General features: G+C 43.2%; 1 protein-coding gene across 1 annotated transcript in view; it reads right to left on the minus strand.

The window, feature by feature from the left end:
- LOC148223142 (carbamoyl-phosphate synthase [ammonia], mitochondrial-like) overlaps positions 1-16,855 on the minus strand; it is a 37,917-nt gene extending 21,062 nt beyond the window's left edge. The window contains exons 1-2 of the mRNA XM_088167502.1: positions 16,774-16,855; positions 16,187-16,332 (exon numbers count right to left, since the gene is read on the minus strand). Of these exons, the coding sequence (XP_088023628.1) occupies positions 16,187-16,332; positions 16,774-16,855 (228 nt within the window). The remainder of the gene's footprint in view (positions 1-16,186; positions 16,333-16,773) is intronic.
- Between the last annotated feature and the right edge of the window lie 1,571 nt (positions 16,856-18,426).

The raw sequence follows: 18,426 nt of genomic DNA on the forward strand, positions 1-18,426 counted from the left end.
CATGCACTAGCACAGGTTCCAAAGTGCTGTCTGTCCTCAAACAAATAAAAATTAAAATTTTCACAACAAAATATAAATGGTTGCAAAAGAAGAATATCTTTTGGTAATATTTCAATGGTCAGCACATGAAATAAGATTAAATTTTCCACATATTATCCCCTAACTACAGATCTTTGTGACTATAATATTTTGCCTATAACACTACACTCTTCATAAAGAAAAGTACTCCTCATTAGCCAGAGATGAAAATGCCTCATTAAGACAAAAAGCTGGGGGAGAAGTATGCCCATTTATTATTCTTCAAGAACTAAATAGAAGAGGCATCTTTTGAAACTCAGGTGATCAAAGTTTTAATTGGCTCAAAGCAGCATACACAGATATTTTGTGCAGCTGGATAAATTCTGCTGTAAAGCATTTGGGTGACTTAATCAGTGGCAATAACAGTCATGACTTCTGGTTTGAGATTAATCTGACACCAGTACCACATAAAAATATTTCCTGTGCAGCTCATTATATATTCACCAGGTTGAACAGTCATGAACACTGTAAAAGACAGAGAGAAGAGAGGGCAATGGGTTATGACATAAAATGTTTTTTGGATATTTGAATGAGAAACACCTAGAAAAGATCCAAATCCAGATGACTGAAAGAGATAGAGCAGAAGACAGACTGGGTGTAGAGAAGCTCACTGCTTCAACATGGGCTTGAAAGGTGTGCAGAGCTGGGAGAATCAAGCCAACAATATTTCCTGATAACTTCACTGTGGTTTAGGACACAATAATTTTCCTACAAGAAGACATCTGACAATCATTCTGATTCATTGAAGGAGCTTGAGAGACACAGATTTTGCTTTCTGCAAACAAAAAAAACCAAGTAAATATAGGGGACTGGAAAATGTTTCTGTTAGCCCTTCCTCCATTTGCTTGGCTCTAGTCTGTAGTGACCCAGAAGCCAAAGCCATGCTTATAAGTGACTGGATTGCAAAAACCTATATCTTGAACAAGAAAGGTCATCTTAATATACAAATACATGTGAGCTCACACATGCAGCTCAGGAGAAACCCACACATGCAGTCCAGCTTTCTTCCAAAGTCACATTTCACATTATGGTAGCTTTAAACTGCCACAAGTGTAACACACAGCATTTGGAAAGTTATTTGTTATGGCAATACTGAGCAGGAAATTCCACACTCCAACATCAGGGAGTGACTTCGGGCCCTGGGATATATGTTTGACCCAGAATCAAACCAGTTTCAGCACCTGCTAATTCCTAACTGCCCTCTTCCATCACTTGAGTTGCAGTGAGGCTGCATCACGAAGCTGATGGATCCACATAAAAACTCACCCCTTCCTTCCATTCATGAGCACAGGACATAAGGAATGAGCAGAAAATGGATCCTGCCTTTTGGCAGAGTGGCATTGTGCAGGTGCAAGCAGCTGCATAACTCACTGTGTTCAGAGTGTCAGGGATCTGCTGCACACATACAGACCTAATGTGGCAGCTGTATGTTAAGGATTAAATCCTATATGGGTAAACCACAGGCAAAAAAATAGTTTCCCTTATCACCTACAGAGCAAGAATGTTCCACTGACTACTGCTTTATATTTGACCCTGCTGTCTTCCCCATTTTCATGCATGTTTTATTATCAAAATTGATTAAGTCCACCTCAGACCTTCTGAGGTTAGGAAGGTTATACCTCCAGTATAAAAACCTTAAAGCCTCCCCCACAATGAAGGAATTTCCCTCTGTCAAAACCAGGAGAAAACATCCAAGCTATTTGTCTCACTGCCAACATGCTAAACAAAGGTCACAAACTATTGACACCTTAAGCCCAGAAAATATATAATGTTTTCCCTAAAGAAGCCTCAGCTCTGAAAAACCTGTAAACACACAAACAAGCCTTCTGTGGTTTGGATAGATTTTAAGTATGCTCTTTGCTTAACATAAAGACCAGAAAAGTCAGAATCACTAAGAGATGGAATCAATAAGGAAAAAGAAACCAACCACAGAATGGTGGAAAAAGAGCAGAGACCCATGGTTTTATGAAAATGCAACTGCACTGCTAAGCTTAGAACTTGCCAGCCAGTACAGGACTTCCAGTTGTAGCATCCCTACAGAAAAAGTTTGGGCAGGGGCTCTGGAGGAAGGATGTCTATCAGAGAATTGAGGAATGGCAGAAGATTCACTCAGATGAGAACAGCTCAGATATTGAGGGAGAGAAATGGGGAATTGCAATTCTGACTTCCTTACCAAGTCGTGGGTGTTTAGAGAAAGGCTGAGTGCCTTTTCCTCATATTCAGTTACGCTGTTGGACAGAGAGAGGGACTGGGGAAAGGAGAGCAAAATGCTCAGGAAAATGAGGAACTTTTTGTTACTATTTACAGGTGGAAAACCCCAGAAACAAAATTCATCACATAGCCCCACTGGGCCATAAAAATGAAACAAAATCAGTGGTCTATGGCTTTGCAAATCCCTAGGGACAAGAAATTCAAAGAATGCTAAGTACCTACATTTTCAGAGGTTTAAAACAAACTGCTTGATCCTGAGAAGTGTTTAGATGCCCCTGGATGGAAGCACCTAAAGCCATTTAGGGAAACTCTTCTTTAAGCAGCTAAGTTATGCAAGATTTTTTCATTTTCAAGTTTTCTGTAAAAAGCACAAGATACTTCCAATCTTGCTTGAGAAGTAAGAGACCAGGGCGAATTTGTGAGCATGTTGGGCCAGATCCACATCAGTGCAAGTCCCAAGGAATTGCCTTCAGCTCAGTGGAGCTTCAAGTGGCATAAGTCACCCCTGGATTGGGACAAGAGTAACAAGCAGCCCACATGAATTGATTAGACTCTATTTCTTATGGGTGAGATCAGAGAAAAGCTTTTCCCCTCCATATGTCCTTCAGATACTTTTGGAAATCTCTCCTGCCATTTGTCAGATTGTGTCTGATTTCTGACCACCCTGTCTTGTCTCCACTAAATTACATGTGAAAAATATTGACTGGAAAAGCAGAGTAGTTGAAAGTTCCAGCAGAACTGCAATTCTCTGCCACTCCTGGGAAGAAGACAAATATTCTCCTCCACCTCTACAGCTCACACAAAATCCCTCAAAGTGATTTTGAAACCCTTTCTTCCATTTCAAGGCAAGCTCCACTTGCTTCCCTAGGAAATTATAATGAAGAGTTTTGAAAGCACCTGAAAAATATTGTGATTTCCCATATATTTCCTAATCAGGTGTTAGTTTATCAAGAGACATCACTGCAGAACTAAGTAGCAATTTTTGATCAAACCCCATTACTTCAGAGACAATAAGTTACTTTTTTTGAAGTATGTAGTGGGGGAATAAACAAAGTTCTCTTGTTCACATGCAAATGAACAAACAGCATCCAGACATCCCCCATCACCCAGTCCTCCTGGATTGCTGCAGGAGAGAAAGGTGCTTTGATCCAATCTTAGATCAAATGAAGCATTTCAAGAAAACCCCACAACGTTTGGAAACTGGCAAATTTTAGAAAATTTCTAATTTCTCATTAGAAAATGAGAATTTCAAGACTAAGGCTGATCTTCACCTGTGTATATAGAGAGAAACTGAAAGGAATAAGAACCAAGTACAAGTCTTACCCCCTCAGCTCTCCTGAACTCTGGTGTTTAAGCCACAGCCAGGACATGGGTCTTTTCCCACTGAGTTTATCCTATTTTAGAGGAGGTCTGGAGAAAAGGGTATTTTAAATTAACAGTAGAGGTTCTTAGCAGATCTTCAGCTTCTGGTGCTACTTTTTGATTAGTCTTACTAACTCACATGATTGTGTCAGGAATGTTTCCATATAAACTCAGATTTTTTATTTATTTATTTTTTTAAAGACGGAAACAATTCCAAGTGACAAGACAAGAACTGTAACTAAAAATGGACTGCTCCAGCTTGTTTTCCATCCAGCTCAGTGCCTTCCTGAGATACAAAGTGCTCAGTTCTCTTCAGTTTCAAGTCCTTTCTACCCCTAAGATTTGGCTTTTTGCTCTTTGCTTTCTTCCACAGTTTCTCTGCAGGAGTAACAGTCTCCCCTGAGCACACTTCACAGGACAGAAGCCACCCTCCAGTCCCCACAAGTTCAGTCTGTGACTGCCCCTCATCTAGAAATAGCAAGAATCCTACAAAACCTTAACAATTTCCTGCAGAAGGCAATAATCCCTATGAAAACCAGTATGAAATCTGTTTTTAACAGCACAATTTAAACCTTATTCCTAAGTGCCAACCTTGCAGTCCTCAGTTGCAGGGTAAAGGAGAACACACAAACACGAGCCCTGAGTCAGTGTAAATTTATCAAAAACACAAGGTGCTTTGAACAGGGCATGCAAAATTCATGTTGGTGAGGGCCTGAGAAACAAAACTCCAAAATTCAGGCTGTCCTCCTCGTGATCTTTGGCTGACAAAAGTCTGAAGAAAACACGGATGCATTCAGTTAGGGATTGTAAACACAGTACCCAGAACTAGAAACAAATCTGACTGAGCATCACTTTTTGTGTGGGAGTCCAAACAAACAAAAAAGGATAAAGAAATGTTTTAAATTTAGTTTCTCAAGATCTGATTTTATTAAGGACTGCAAGTAGTTATTTTCACCACCACAGAACACTTTTTTTTAGAGAGATACTATTTTTCCTCTTTTAAATTAAAAAATATTTCCTTCTGTTTGTTTCTTTTTTAAACACACTCCTTAAAAGCAAATTTCAGTTTGCACAATAAGTGAAGAGTTTCATTTTGATATTTTAATTGAAATGTCAAAAAGCATCAGAATCAAACTGAGATGCCATGTCATTTTCCTTCAAAAACATTAGTTCAGTCTAGCTGACAGCTAAGGGCAATTCAGTTCTGCGAGGTAAATAGTTTGCTCTGGAAACAGACCCTCATGCCCTAGTCACAGTTCCATAAAATGAAAGAAACGTGCCTCAAAACAACCAAAATATCCAGCGGTGGTAGCAAATCCCACAGGAATTCAGGACACACTCAACAGCCCCTGTGACAGTTTCAATTAACATCCTGTATGATCGTTTTAAAAACTAATAAACACTTTCCATTTTGCAAGGAAAAATAATATAACATCATTGAAAATCTCAAACCAATGCCACCTGAAAGAGCTTTCTAAAAAATAGGAAATTTCTTGGTAATTCTGAATTGCCTAACTTGGCACCCCCCTTCTTTTCCAAACTTTGTCTTTAAGCAAAAATCAAGACAGCCTTTTAATGAGCAAAGGAAGTTTATAAAATGCTTGACAATAATTATTCCCACATTAGAGAAAATCTATTTTCAAGGAGATTACACTTTTTATTAAGGCTTGAACAGCCCAGACTCCTCTGTCTGGGATACAGAGCCCATGCTTCACCCAAACTTGACAAAGATAAGGCTCTTATCTTCAGCAAGAGAAAAAGAATCAACATCTTGAAAATGGGTCAAATTTCATTGCTGCTGAGATTAACAGCTCCTCTTAGATCAGCTGACTTGGAAGAAACAGAGAAAAGCCTTGCAGTGTCTGGAAAAGACTGACATTACTCCAACAGGTCAATTTCCCAAAGTCCTTAGTCAGGAAAAAGCCAGAGCAGGCAGAAGAGGCTGCAGGAGGCTGATAAGGATAACCCAAACTGCAGTTTGCTCCCAAAGCCACAACGAGCACCACACTTTGGACACAATTCCCATTTCCATGGTGATGCAACCAAGGCAGACTGGCCCCAGGAATCTCAGAGATACCTGGAAGGTGTCTGCTGTATTTGACTTCAGGCTGGAGCCAAACTCCATTTACTGAAAGATATTTGGAGGGAGCAATATTCCTCATTCCCTGACATTTTCTAAAAAGACATTTTTACAAATGGGGGCCAGGATTGGCAGTAATCCTTTTTCCCCTGTGATTCCAGAGGCTCATACATTTCACTGGCTTGTTACTGTGCATCATTAAAAAGGCCAAACTGGCTTGATGAAAAGGCCTACACAAATCCAGTCTCCCCCATGCTACAAAATCTTTACAGAGCCTAGAAAGAATAAGATCTTACAATGCAAGATTAGCTACATTTGCTCAAGATCCCTGTTACACTTGCTTCCTTCTGTAGCAGCCCTGACATGGGTGAATATGTGATAGGTTATCATACCCCAGTGTGTTTGGTGTATCAAAGAAAAACAGAATTGACTTGTCATTGATTATATTATAAATAGATAGGCTTTTATCTAGGATGAAGGCTGCAACATACACTGTCCCCAAGCTGCTAATTTATGCATATAGATATTTATGTGCATTTGCACAGGCACATATAGTATTCATTGGGCAGTTTTATCTTTTTTCTTTGACTTGATCATCATCCTTTCCCCAGATATATGTAATTTCACTAAAACCAAAAATTCTTTGACTGAATCATTTTCATGGGCATTTTGACCTGGAACTGACCACCTGGTCCAGCCTTCTTGGTGGGCATGTACAGAGGATCTTGGCCAGACCCATCACACACAACCCTGTGATCTGTGATCTTGGGTCTATGGCCAGGGCATCCCAGAAAGGGAAAAAGGAAATGAATAGAGAGAGAAAGCATACATTAGAAGAGATAAGCACCACAACAGAAATGTGTGTTACAGACATTTATATTTCCTAGAACAAAAGGTATTCACAGAATCTGCTACTGGTAGGACAGCCTCCTGTTGCCTGGACTACAACAAAACCCAAATCAAAACAGGTTTCTTGTTCCCAGCACATTAGAGGGTCAGGCCTAAAGCTGCCCTGATTTTAAGGAAAAAAAAAGCAGCTCTCCTCAAATGGTATAAGGCATGATCAGCCTCGATGATTAGCTTATGGATTTGTACCTCAAGTATCTGGGTAAAGCGTCCTCTCCCAGCCTCATTTGAGCAAGAAATACCCTCTTAATAATAGGCCCTAAGATGTCTTTTACCACCACAGATATCATACTCAGTGACAGGACAGGCTCAAAGCTGCATCTGGGACATTCAGCCTTGACATTAAGGAAGCCTTTCTTTCCTGAGAGGGTGCTCAAATACTGCAACAGGCTTCCCAGAGGTGCCTGACAATGCCCCAAGCCTGTCAGTGTTTAAAAGGCACTTGGACAATGCCCTTAATATCCCAATATCCCACTATAACTTTTGGCCAGCCCTGCAGTGCTCAGGCAGTGGGACTGGATGATCCTTGTAGGTCCCTTCCAACTGAACTATAGGAGAAGAAACAAAGTTTTCTAAAGAAAGCTTCTTCTGTAATTTCCTGATAATAAAAGTGAATTAATCATCCCTCTGGTATAAATATATTTGGAAAGGATATATACAACACATCTCCAGTCCAGTTCCTTACCCTTTAGCACCTGTGCAGTGATAGCTGTCTCTGGTTTTGGTGGGAGGGAGAGTTAACATTTCATAGGAGTTACTTAATATGGCCTTGGCCTCTCACCTTATATACAGCATCTGAGATCAACCAGAATTTTCCTTGTTGCTTCATGCCTGGTACTCCTGATTGGAAAGATTTGCAAAATTTGTTTGTCTTAATCTTTTCCTCACTCCTACTTTTTTTTTTCTTTCCTGTAGATACCCTGAGGAGAAAAGATAAAAAGCTTTGACTGTTGCCCACAGGACTATGTACTGAAGCATTTTCTTTAGCTTACACATAGATACACATTAGGCACATACACACATGAGGATGCAGTTCTCTCTTCAAACAGCACAGCAAAGTCTTGCTGTGTGGATCTGTACTGTCATTTGAGAAGGGATATGATTTCGGCTGATTAAAAACATTTTTAGGGCTGGAGAGCAATGAGGTTTGAAGAAGTGATTGATGCTGTCAGGTAAGCATTCAGGACTTCAACCCCAGAACTCCAGCATGGCCTATCCAAATAGCACTGCTGTAATAGCAAGGGAGCTTTATGAGCTGGCCAGTCATGCTCCATGGGCATGACAGACTCCAGATAAAATTTTATACCTGAATACACAGAATCCAGGATGGCTCAGGCTGGAAGGGACCACACTGGCTCATCTGGTCCAACCTTCCTGCTTAAGCAGGGTCAATCCAGAGCACACAGCACAGGATTGTGTCCAGATGGGTCTGGAATATCCCCAGTGAGGGAGATTCCACACCCTCTGTGGTCTCTGTTTAAAAAGTTATTCCTCCTGTCCAGGTGGAATTTCCCGAACATCAGTCCCTGCCCATTCCTTGTGTGCCATTGCTTGGCCTCACAGAGCAGAGCCTGGTCCCTGCAGACAGGGACACACAGGGATGAGGGCCCCTCTCATCTGTGTCTCCTCCTGAGGTTGAACATCCCCAGTTCACTCAGCCTTTCCTTGTCCAGGAGATGCTCCAGGCCTTTCTTCATCTCTGCAGCCTCCACTGGACCTGCTCCAGGATTTCCCTGTCTCTCTTGTACCAAGGAGCTGAGAACTGGACACTCCAGATGTGCCTCACCAGAGCTGAGTAGAAGGGCAGGATCACCTCTCTCAACCTGTTGGCAATACTTTTCCTAATGCATGCCAGGATTCCTGAGGCTTTCTTGGCCATGGGGTACACTGCTGTCTCATGGAGAGCTTGATGCTCACCAGGAAGCTCAGGTCCTTCTCTGCAGAGCTGCTTTCCAGCCTGTAGGAGTGCATGGGGTTAATACATACTGCTGTACTTCAACAAACACAGCATTTTCCTTAACAAAATCCCTAGGAACAGCCTCCTCCCCACAATGACCAGCTGGCTCAAAGAGAATCTGTGCTTTTTGAGCAAGGGCTCTCATTGCACATCTTAAAACAGGGCACAAAGCACTGGCTGACATGTGAGTGGGACCAGTGCTGAGGCTTTAGATGCAGTTAGGCTCTCCTTCCCCTGAAGATATTCTGCACTGTATTGTCCCTGTCACCCATTTCACTCTGACACCTAAATATGTTTAGCAAGATTAAAATCAACCAACCCACGGGATCATGGAATCTCTCTGTATCCCAAGGCAGCAGGTCCTAATTCTGCATTCGTTTGCAGGATCTCAAATACTGAACAGTTTTGTCTCTTTCAGCTTCAGGAAAGACAAAGCAGGTGATCACTGAGGAAAACTAGGGAGCTCCAGTTCACACTGAAAAAGCCAAGGGAACACAAGATGCTTTTCCTTCTTCCTCTAAGCATTCAGACCTGTGCCTCAAAGAGGACAGGAACTAACCACAGAGTTGAAGACACCAAAAAGGCCTGTCTGGGTTGAGCTGTGCTCTGAACTTCTTGGATCAAGTTCCTTGCACTGCCAGAATCAGGAGTGCCAACATGGTACAGTGCTATCAGAAAAAAAACCCAAAACACACTCATCTGTGGATTTGACTTACCCTTACAATAGTCAATGCTGGGACCTGAATATATCAAATATGTGGGGGGGGAGTTTTAAGCCTACTTTGACTAAGAGCCATAAACACAGGGTTTAGTTTTCAGATAGTTTACTTTTGAACAGATGTGGTTATAATGATATCATATATGGTTATAAATATATCAATATAATTATTTCTATTTTAGTAAAATGAGAAACCAAATTGTAAAGCAGAGTAGTCCAACAGTAGCCTGTTCACTTTCCTGTACTGATTAAAGTAATTAAAATACTCACTTTTCTGTCTTTATCCACTGCCATAAATAAACAAAAATCAATTCATTTATTTCTACTTCCTATGGATTCCATCACACCACAATCCATTGTGACCAAAGCAACCATAAACTACTACATCCAGTCCAGTGGGTATGACAAAAAACCTAATAAAAATCCACAAGAGCTGTGCTGCTGGGAAGTTTTCCTTTCCTTACTCTGACCACAGAGATCTCAGCAACACCGTGTGCTTCAGAGCCCACAGCAAAGATGAGGAGTTGATTTATACAGGCCATATATAGGTCAAGAAGAGCTTCAGTTTGTGATTTCTGACTTGAGGGAGGAAATATGGCTTGAGAAATGCAAAATCCTGGTATAGTGCAAAGCTAATATCGTCTGGTAAGAAGAGTGAGTGGAAATGTTGTAGGGACACAGACCCCAAGAATGTTTTACCCAAGTGTTCCCTCTTTCCTCTTCCAGCCAGGGTGTCAGCCAGTCACACACTCCTGCAATCACATTTAACACTTCCAGAGAGCTGAATCCTCTCTCTCCTTCCCTTCTACCCCTAACAATCCCCTGCAGCTGTGGCACACTCAGGAGTGTGCTTTGAAGAGTTTAGAAGCTCATTTTGGGCAGCTTGGGTCTGATTTCCAGCATCAACAGCAGAAGAAAATGGTCTCGAGCCATAGTGTTGGAAAAGACTTTAAAAAAGACTCAAACTTTTTACTCTGTTGATTCATGTGAAACTTAAAGCCTTTATCCATACAAATTTCTGGCTTTTCCCTAGTCCTCCTCCTTTCCTGACCATTACCACATTACCTTACCCTGGCCAATACAGTTTTTTTCATCAGACTCTGACCCTAATACCTGTGCAATCCAGCAGGTAGGAAAGCAGTGTTGACACATTGTGAATGTTTCCAGTTTTCTGTTTACCACCATCCTCTCATTATCAGCTTCCTGCAACAGATGGACTGTAATTTTATAGGCACAAGAAGACTCAGTAACTGGGTGGGAGAGGCAGGAAAGGCTGCTGCTTTAGTAGCAAGAACCTAGGGGGGAAAATAAAGGCAGAATGTTGTGGAAGAAATATGAAGACCTGTGTTTAAGCATTAGCCCAGTATCAGCATAGCTTCAGCTGGGGCAATTCAGACTGCCTTCTCTTCCCAGTTCCACCTTTTTTCCAGGGAAATGGGTTCCAAGAGATGCAGCTAAAGACATAAATAAATCTGTTTCAAGCTATGATGTTCCTTTTGTTGGGACAGCACCCATTTTGATAGCATCAGCCACAGCCCTCTCTAGTAAAGGGCCTTAAAAACATTTCTATCCATACTGCCAGTCAGCTGACATATAGTATTCCCAAATTTGCAAAGGATATTGGGGAAACCGAGATAAAATTTTATCTTTTCATTGCTTGCATGCCCCAGGAAAAGTCACAATGCACCCTTTTTAGGTTTTTCCAAAGGGCAAATAAACAATAATTAAAAATCAACCAGGCAAAAGAAGAAATTATAAGCTCTTTATGTTTTGACAGTCACCAGCTTCCAAGCTCACCACACTGAAAATGCCCTGAATTCCTTAATCCCCCCCTCCATGTACCTATAATAATGCATGTGGAAGGTAGGGAGCCATGAGGCTGAGAATGCAGTGAAGAAACTGCCCTTTTGCTTTGAGCAACATTATGAGTTGGAAAAATATTTTCAATCCCTAATGGCTAAGCTTTTAAAAGCCCTTCTGAAACCAAAACTAGGGCAAAATACCTCAAATGCAAGAAGAGCAGGAAGCTCTCCGACACACAGCAAGCTCTGTTCCTGTGTTGCAGGCAGTGACCCATCATGAGATGTCACTTCCCAGAGAAGAAGGAGTGGTGCTGTGTCCTGGCAGGGCCAGCATGGCTTGTGGCTGAGGGACAGGCAGCTATGCTGGCCCTGTGCCAGCTGGGATGAGCCCTCCTGTCAAAAGCCTCAGTACAGCAGCTCGCTTTTTTAAGAGAAAAATTAATTCTGTGCGGTTAGGGAAACATCCGAGGTGTGAAGTAACATTCTCAGGTGCATGTCCAGGCCTGCCTTTCTGCAGTGTTTTAGTCAGGGCCAGTTCTTTTGATGGGGTCAGTGAAGTCTGGTCTCAGCAGAGCTCTCTGAGGGTCATCTGGGAAAAGCCCTGCTGATCCATTTTCTTTTTGTGCTGTGCCTAAACCTCAGGGGAGCACACAGCAGCACCAAACCCAGCTCCACATCTGTAGGGGCTTTCAGCACACCTGCCTGTTGAGATACCCACGAGCTCCAAAGGTTCTTCATCACCACTTCCAGCTTTCTTATGTTAATAACTATTAACACTCCAGTCCCTGCTCAGTCATAAAAATGTCAACACAATTCAACCTGTGTCAGAAAGGACAGTCTCATCCATCCTCTGAATTCAAGCTAACTCCAAATCCAGCTTCACTACAAGAAGCAACCAATTGCATTTGGGGCATTGCAAACACCCAAAGTCTTTGCAAAGAGCTGTTCTGAACATCTGAACCATGAGTGCTCACCATAAGTTTGCAGCCTCTGGAGCGTTCCACAAGAGACAGGAGTCTATAAGAAATCGGGCTGATTATATGGCATCACACATTCACGAGGGCAGGATTTAAAGTAGTTTATTTAGATGTCACAGGGCATCTGTGCACTGACACTGTTAATTACAGCTATTAGTGTGTTAGATGATGCTAATGAATGCATACCTGTGTCTTGTGGGTGATTCACTGACTACCTGCAGGAGGGGAGAGTGGTTGCAAGGGGATCTGTAAGCTAGGAAGCTAGGAAGACTTCTAGGATACTAGTTGCAAGGAAACACTTCGGGCTGAAATTGAGCCACAGATTTTATCACAGCCAATCTCTGAGAAGCTGGAGACTGTGGATTACCTGCTGTGACTGCCTTTGCATCAGAATGTAAATCTCTCCTTCCTCACCAGCTGCCTTCCCTTTGAGATCTAAAGGCTGAAAATGCTGGTTATGGCACCAAACTGACAGAGCTGAAGAAGTGTTTGGACCATACCCTCGGGCACATGGTGTGGCTCTTGGGGAGTGGGACTTTGATGATTCTTGTGGGTCTCTTCCAACTCAGCTTATTCTGCAATTCTGTAATTTCCCTGAAGGAGATGAGAAGCTCTGAATAAGATCCTCCTCAGAGCCATCAACCAATGTCCTCTCCAGTGATGGGAAGGGCCATAGAAACAAAAACAGACAAAGCCTAGCAGCAGCAAGGGACAGGAACCAAGGTGAGCAAAAATCTAGGATGAGTGATCTTCTGAGAATTGCTGTTACAGGACCTCTGAGAAACAGCAGATACCTACCAGATGGCAGACCTAGGACTTAATGGCACGTATTTACTGACCAAGACAAATCTAGACAAAACTATTACCATAAAGGTGGATGTAGATAATAAGTATCAAGACAGTGGCACAGGTGCCAAATCATTGCTGGATGAGGACAGACTTTGCAAAGCTGCCTGGGTTTCCCTATTGTTGATAGTATAGACACTTGGGATTGAAGGTGCTTTGAAAACATGACACTCAATAGTTTTCCACAAAAAAAGAATCATACACTCTGAGCAATACCAGGTTCCATTTTAAAGAAGGGATAAAATGTACCAAATGAAAAATAAGGTCCTCTCAGTGCCCCTCAGAGTCCTTAGAGCACTGTAAAGCCTAACTGCATTGCTCAGTGCCACAGACACCGTGGTCACTGCCACCCCAAACTGTTCACACAGCTAAGCAAACAAGCCAACAGTCATATTTACCACAGCTCATCCTGTACATATGCAAAGGTGAATGGAGGTTCAGACAGGTGTCACAGAGTCAGAGTGAGCAATCAGTCATATCCACACTGGCAATCACATCCAACCCTCTCACTGAACTTTAAAGACAGGTTTCAGGATGAAAGTGCCCTACACAGAACTGCTTTAGTCATTACAGCAAAGCAAAAGAAATCTGACTTGATACTGTCCTACCCAGGGATCAAATTCTATCAAAGTCTCAACAATCCTTACTGTCTTCCAGATTACCTCATCACCGAAACAAAGTTTTTTATCCAGTTTTTAGCAGTTTCCTGACTGGTTTTCTTTGCTCCTGACCATACATAGCCCTTACTGATCACTTCTTCTCAATCAGGTCTGCTCTCCGACTTCTCTCTTTCATTTGCTAAAATAGGATGGATTCCCCCTGCTTTGGGGGATATGGATATCTTATGGTCCACGAGGAGGAGAAAATGATAAAAATGCCCCAGAGGATTGCTACCTGCAGAACCACTGCTCCGTACTCCTTACACAGCAACGAGCCCCTGCCATCCCACACTGAGCAGGGCATGGATGCCGTGTGTGCCAGGCTGAGGGCACGGGCACTGACGGCTCCTCCGGCTCCTTCCTTGTGGGACAGAGGCATCTAGTGGCTGAGCGCTGAAAGATCGGGAAAAGCCACCACACTCCAACCAAGGACGTGTCTGTAGTTCCAGCGGGATGCTGCTACTGCTGCTGCCGACATGCAGACAGGTCGCTACAAAGCTGTTCGGCTGTTGACTGCTCTGCCCAGGTTCATGTGCCATAAAACAAAATATAAACGCACAGCAGCCCGGAGAAAACCCTCCCAGAGCCCAGGCTGTGTTGGATGCTCAGGCAGTGTGCCAGGGAGCAAGTGCACCAGCAGTCCCCAGCACGGCCACCAAACTCTCAGAAGTGAAAGGCTCAGCACCTACCGTGCACAGCCCCAGCTGTGTCTTTGTACTTGACACCTGCCACAGCACGCTCCATGAATAATCTTCACCTCTGAAAGCTGCTGCAGTTGATGTCCCCTAGCTTTGAGAGCCAGTGGGTCACCCTCTCCTGGTCATGCTCATGACACTGTTCAACACTTTGCAGACATCTACCGCAGCCCTTTTCAGATACCTCTTTTGCAGCCTAAGTCCTTGCACCTAACTCATTCCTCGCAGCTGATGATCATCTCTTTTTCAGCTTTATTAATCAATTGACTTGAACCTCCTGCTTCTAGTTCTGCTATCTTGTTTGAGATGAGATCAGATGAGCCACAGAAACATAAAACAGCATTCCTAGTTTTGTGCTCTTTTCCCTTCCTACTTTATTTTTTTTTTTCTTTTGCCTTGTGAGCAGTGTTTTCACAGAAGTACCTACTATAGCTCTGAGATCTGAGTGGGAACCACTAGCTCAAAGCCCCCACTGTGTTTGTGCATGGAGTCAGAATTCTGTGTACTGAATGCTTGGTTTAACAACCAAGCCACAATAAATGCAGGCAAGATATAGATGAGCTCTGCTCCCCAGAAATACTATCAATAGAATCAACTAGAACAGGTCTAATTCTGTGACCAATACTTAGCCTTTGATGTCATCATACAAGCTCCTAAAAGAAAAACAAACAATGCCATACATAAAATGGGAAAAATACGATAAAGATGCTTTCCCCTTCTCCTGGATATCTCTCTAAAAGGAAAAAAAATCTACTCATAATGCCGAGATATAACACTTGCCTCACCTTCCAAAGCCAAGTTACTTAGCTTCAGAACAGCATTAAGACAATTTCTCGATGTAGGTTTGCATTTTTACTGAGATTGAATATGGGGAGCTGTGGCTCTAATATTAAAGAATGGCAAAGTTTTAAGAGTTATCTCTAGTTTATACAGAGCACCATGGCAGAAACACTATCTGATATTCAAAATTGTTATTTAAAATTAAGAAAAGGGCATCTTTGGTTTTGATCTTTTATATGTCTTAGGACACTCTGGACATCTATCTTAAGTATATAGTATCTTTAGCTATGCTGCTGCTGAATAAATAATGTGTAAGAGAGGCTAATGAATACAGCTGGGAAGCTTCTCACTTTTACTCTGTGCTGTCTGAAACAGGAACACAAAGAAGTCAACACCAAAAAGAAACAAACCAAAGCAGAGATGGGGAGATAAATACCACAGCTTGGATTAAATCTCTTAAATGTCCACAAAAATCTTGTATTGCAGTAGTTCCGTGATGTAGCAGTTCTGCTGAGACCTCCCTTGGGCAACTTTTCAGCAGATGAAACCCCTCCCACCACCCAAATACTTTGCCAGTACATTTTTCCAGGACGTCCTCACACACCTTGAGGATGACCGTGCTCTGTGGAGCACTTCCACACAGCCTCTCAAATTCCTTTTTCTAGCTGACAAGGCTATGAAGGACACTCTACCCTTGCTCACTGCACTCCCTCCCATACAAGCATGCAGCTGCAGAGGAGAACAAGCAACCCTCACATTTCCTGTTACGGGGTTACCATGCCAAGCCCATCTGCTTCACAGCACGGAGCCTGCTGTGTGAGGTCGGTCTGACCCTGAGAGCAGGCTGTGAAGGAGGGGCAGATGGCAAGCTGTGATTTTGGAAAGGCCACTCACAAGTCCACATCCACGCTGCCCACATCAGGCACCTGCTGCATGGAGATTGGCTGCAGGTGAGTTTACAGAATTGATGGATGCCTACAGGCAGTGAAGGACGGTCTCCAGCAGGAGACTGCTCCTCTCAGGAAGGAGATGTTCCACTATGCCCGCAGGCAGGATGCCATGTAGTCTGCAAACAGCTGTAACATCTGTCAGAGATTTTGGTTTCATATCCTCACTGGAATGACGAGAGTGTCTGCTGAGGTTTTCTTAAAGGACTGTGAAACATCCATTTCATTCACGTAATCCACAGATATGCTACCACTGCAGTTGGGACCACCAACAGCCAGGATTCTTATGCTGCTAACATTTAGTAAGGATTTGTCTTTTAGACAATGTTGTGGAGCAGAAAATATTACACCCTTTAGTTTTCTCATAGGTAGAAAGATTTGGGGACATCCATTCAACCACTGATTGCAAGTCACTTCAGAGAAAGATTTTTCTGGGGCTAACTGTGATGGGACTGCCAGGAAGGCTACTAGAGATTGCTTTCTCACCATTTCCTCTGTGCTCTCATAGCTGCATCACACAAAATTCCTCTCTAGATGTTTTCTGAACGATCTGCTTTAATAGCTTTTAAATTTTTTTTCCAGAGAATGCAGCATGACCCTTTTCAAACAAAGCCAACAAACAGGCTCACCACGCCCAAATAGCCCAAAGTGACTGGGATTGCAAGAACACAGGAGCAGCTTTCCTCTCGAGCTCACTTCATTCATTCCCTATTCTGCATGGGCAGGTTACCAAGGATGAATTATGAGTCTCTTACTTGGGCTCTGAGTGACAGCAGCAGCCTGGATTTCTGGGTTCATCCTGGGCAGCAAGAGGTGCATCAAAGCAGAAGTGACCATGACCAATTAGAAAATAATATGCTGAAACATAACTCCTTGGCAGAGTGGTGAAGCGAACAGGCAGGATAATTTGAGAGAACCATCTTTATTTTTAAATGATGAGGAAAAAAAACTAATGTGAGGAATCAAAGAAAGGCTCTGAAGCTGAAATGTTGTGCTTTATGCTGGAAATTAATACTGAACTGTGCCTGAGGGAAGGAGGGCAGTGAATACTGCTTTGACCTGCAGATGGAAGGGAAAATCATAATATAGGGCTGTGAATTTGGCCTTAAGCAGAAAACTCCACATTTTTTGCTGATGCTAGAGCTGCCTCCCTGAATACTAAAACTGCAGTCCATCTCCCTGCCTTGAATGCAAGGCAATGTTTACACGATTGAAATTCACTAAACAAGCAACAGCTGAGTGAAAAAAGAACTGAAAGCAAACATAATTGTGATTCCCTCTTTTATATTTGTTTCTCACCATATCATGAAATAATTTACTTTTTTCCTTGAAGTCAAATTTTATTGATTGTAATAAAGAGTGGACATATGGATAGAAAACCAGAATCCCTTATATAATACAACTGTCACAGGCATGAATGCAGCAGCCTAATGTATTCTCAGGGTGTTTGCAGTCACCAATATGTAAATTCTTAGAGCAGCAGTTTCTCCTAAACCCATTCAGACGGATTCAGCTCCTACAAGAGGCAGTGCCACTGCCCTTAGACCTTGACAAGCCAGCAAGAGCTTCAAGCTCAGCCCATCCCTTTGCACTTCCCCAACAGCCACAGATGCAAGCCTGCAGTGCTAGAAGTGCTGGGGAGCCCCAAAGCTGCACGTTCACACCTCAAGCAGGGACATCACAACTCATGTCAGGTCCATAGGGTCAGAAGAAAGGCAGCTGGGCACAGTATTACAGCAAGCAGCAAGGCTTGCATTGAGGAATACAGCATATAAGGACATGGTAGCCCAGTGAATGTTACCTGGCAGCACAAAGTACATTGTACATGGGCAAGGAGACCCCCAGCAGCACAGTTATATTGCACTTGGGAGGAAAAGCAGGCCTCTGCATCACAGGGACCTAACCTCTTCAAGAGGAAGATGTAGCTCAGCAAGGCACAGCAAGGAAGAGCCCCTGTCCCCACCCAGGCTGGGTCCCACCCCAAGTGAGGGAATACTGCTGGGGGGAAGCAGGACTCAGCACATTCTCCTTGGGCTGACCCTCTGTCAGCACCTGCACCAGCTGAACACCAAAGCCACATGATGCCCATTCGCTCCAGGCTGGTGCAAGGGGCCCCTAATCCTACACGGCCTCCAAGCTCCATGCAGCCAACTGAACCAAACCCCACAGGGACCCCCACACACCACAAGGAGCCCAAAAAATCCTACAGGGCTCCCCAAGCCTGACAGAGACACGTACCCTCAGCCCAACAGTGTCCCTAAGCCCCATAAGACCAGCTGTGAGAGACCTTAGATTGCAAAGGGCTCCCTAAAGCACACAAACCCACCAGCAACAGGCCCCTAAATCCCTCAGGGCCAGCTGCAACCGGCCCCCTGATGATCAGCTGTATTGTTATAAGTATATATTAT

The sequence above is a fragment of the Sturnus vulgaris genome, chromosome 7 (assembly GCF_052056855.1).
Source record: "Sturnus vulgaris isolate bStuVul1 chromosome 7, bStuVul1.hap1, whole genome shotgun sequence".
Taxonomy (NCBI): Eukaryota; Metazoa; Chordata; class Aves; order Passeriformes; family Sturnidae; genus Sturnus; species Sturnus vulgaris.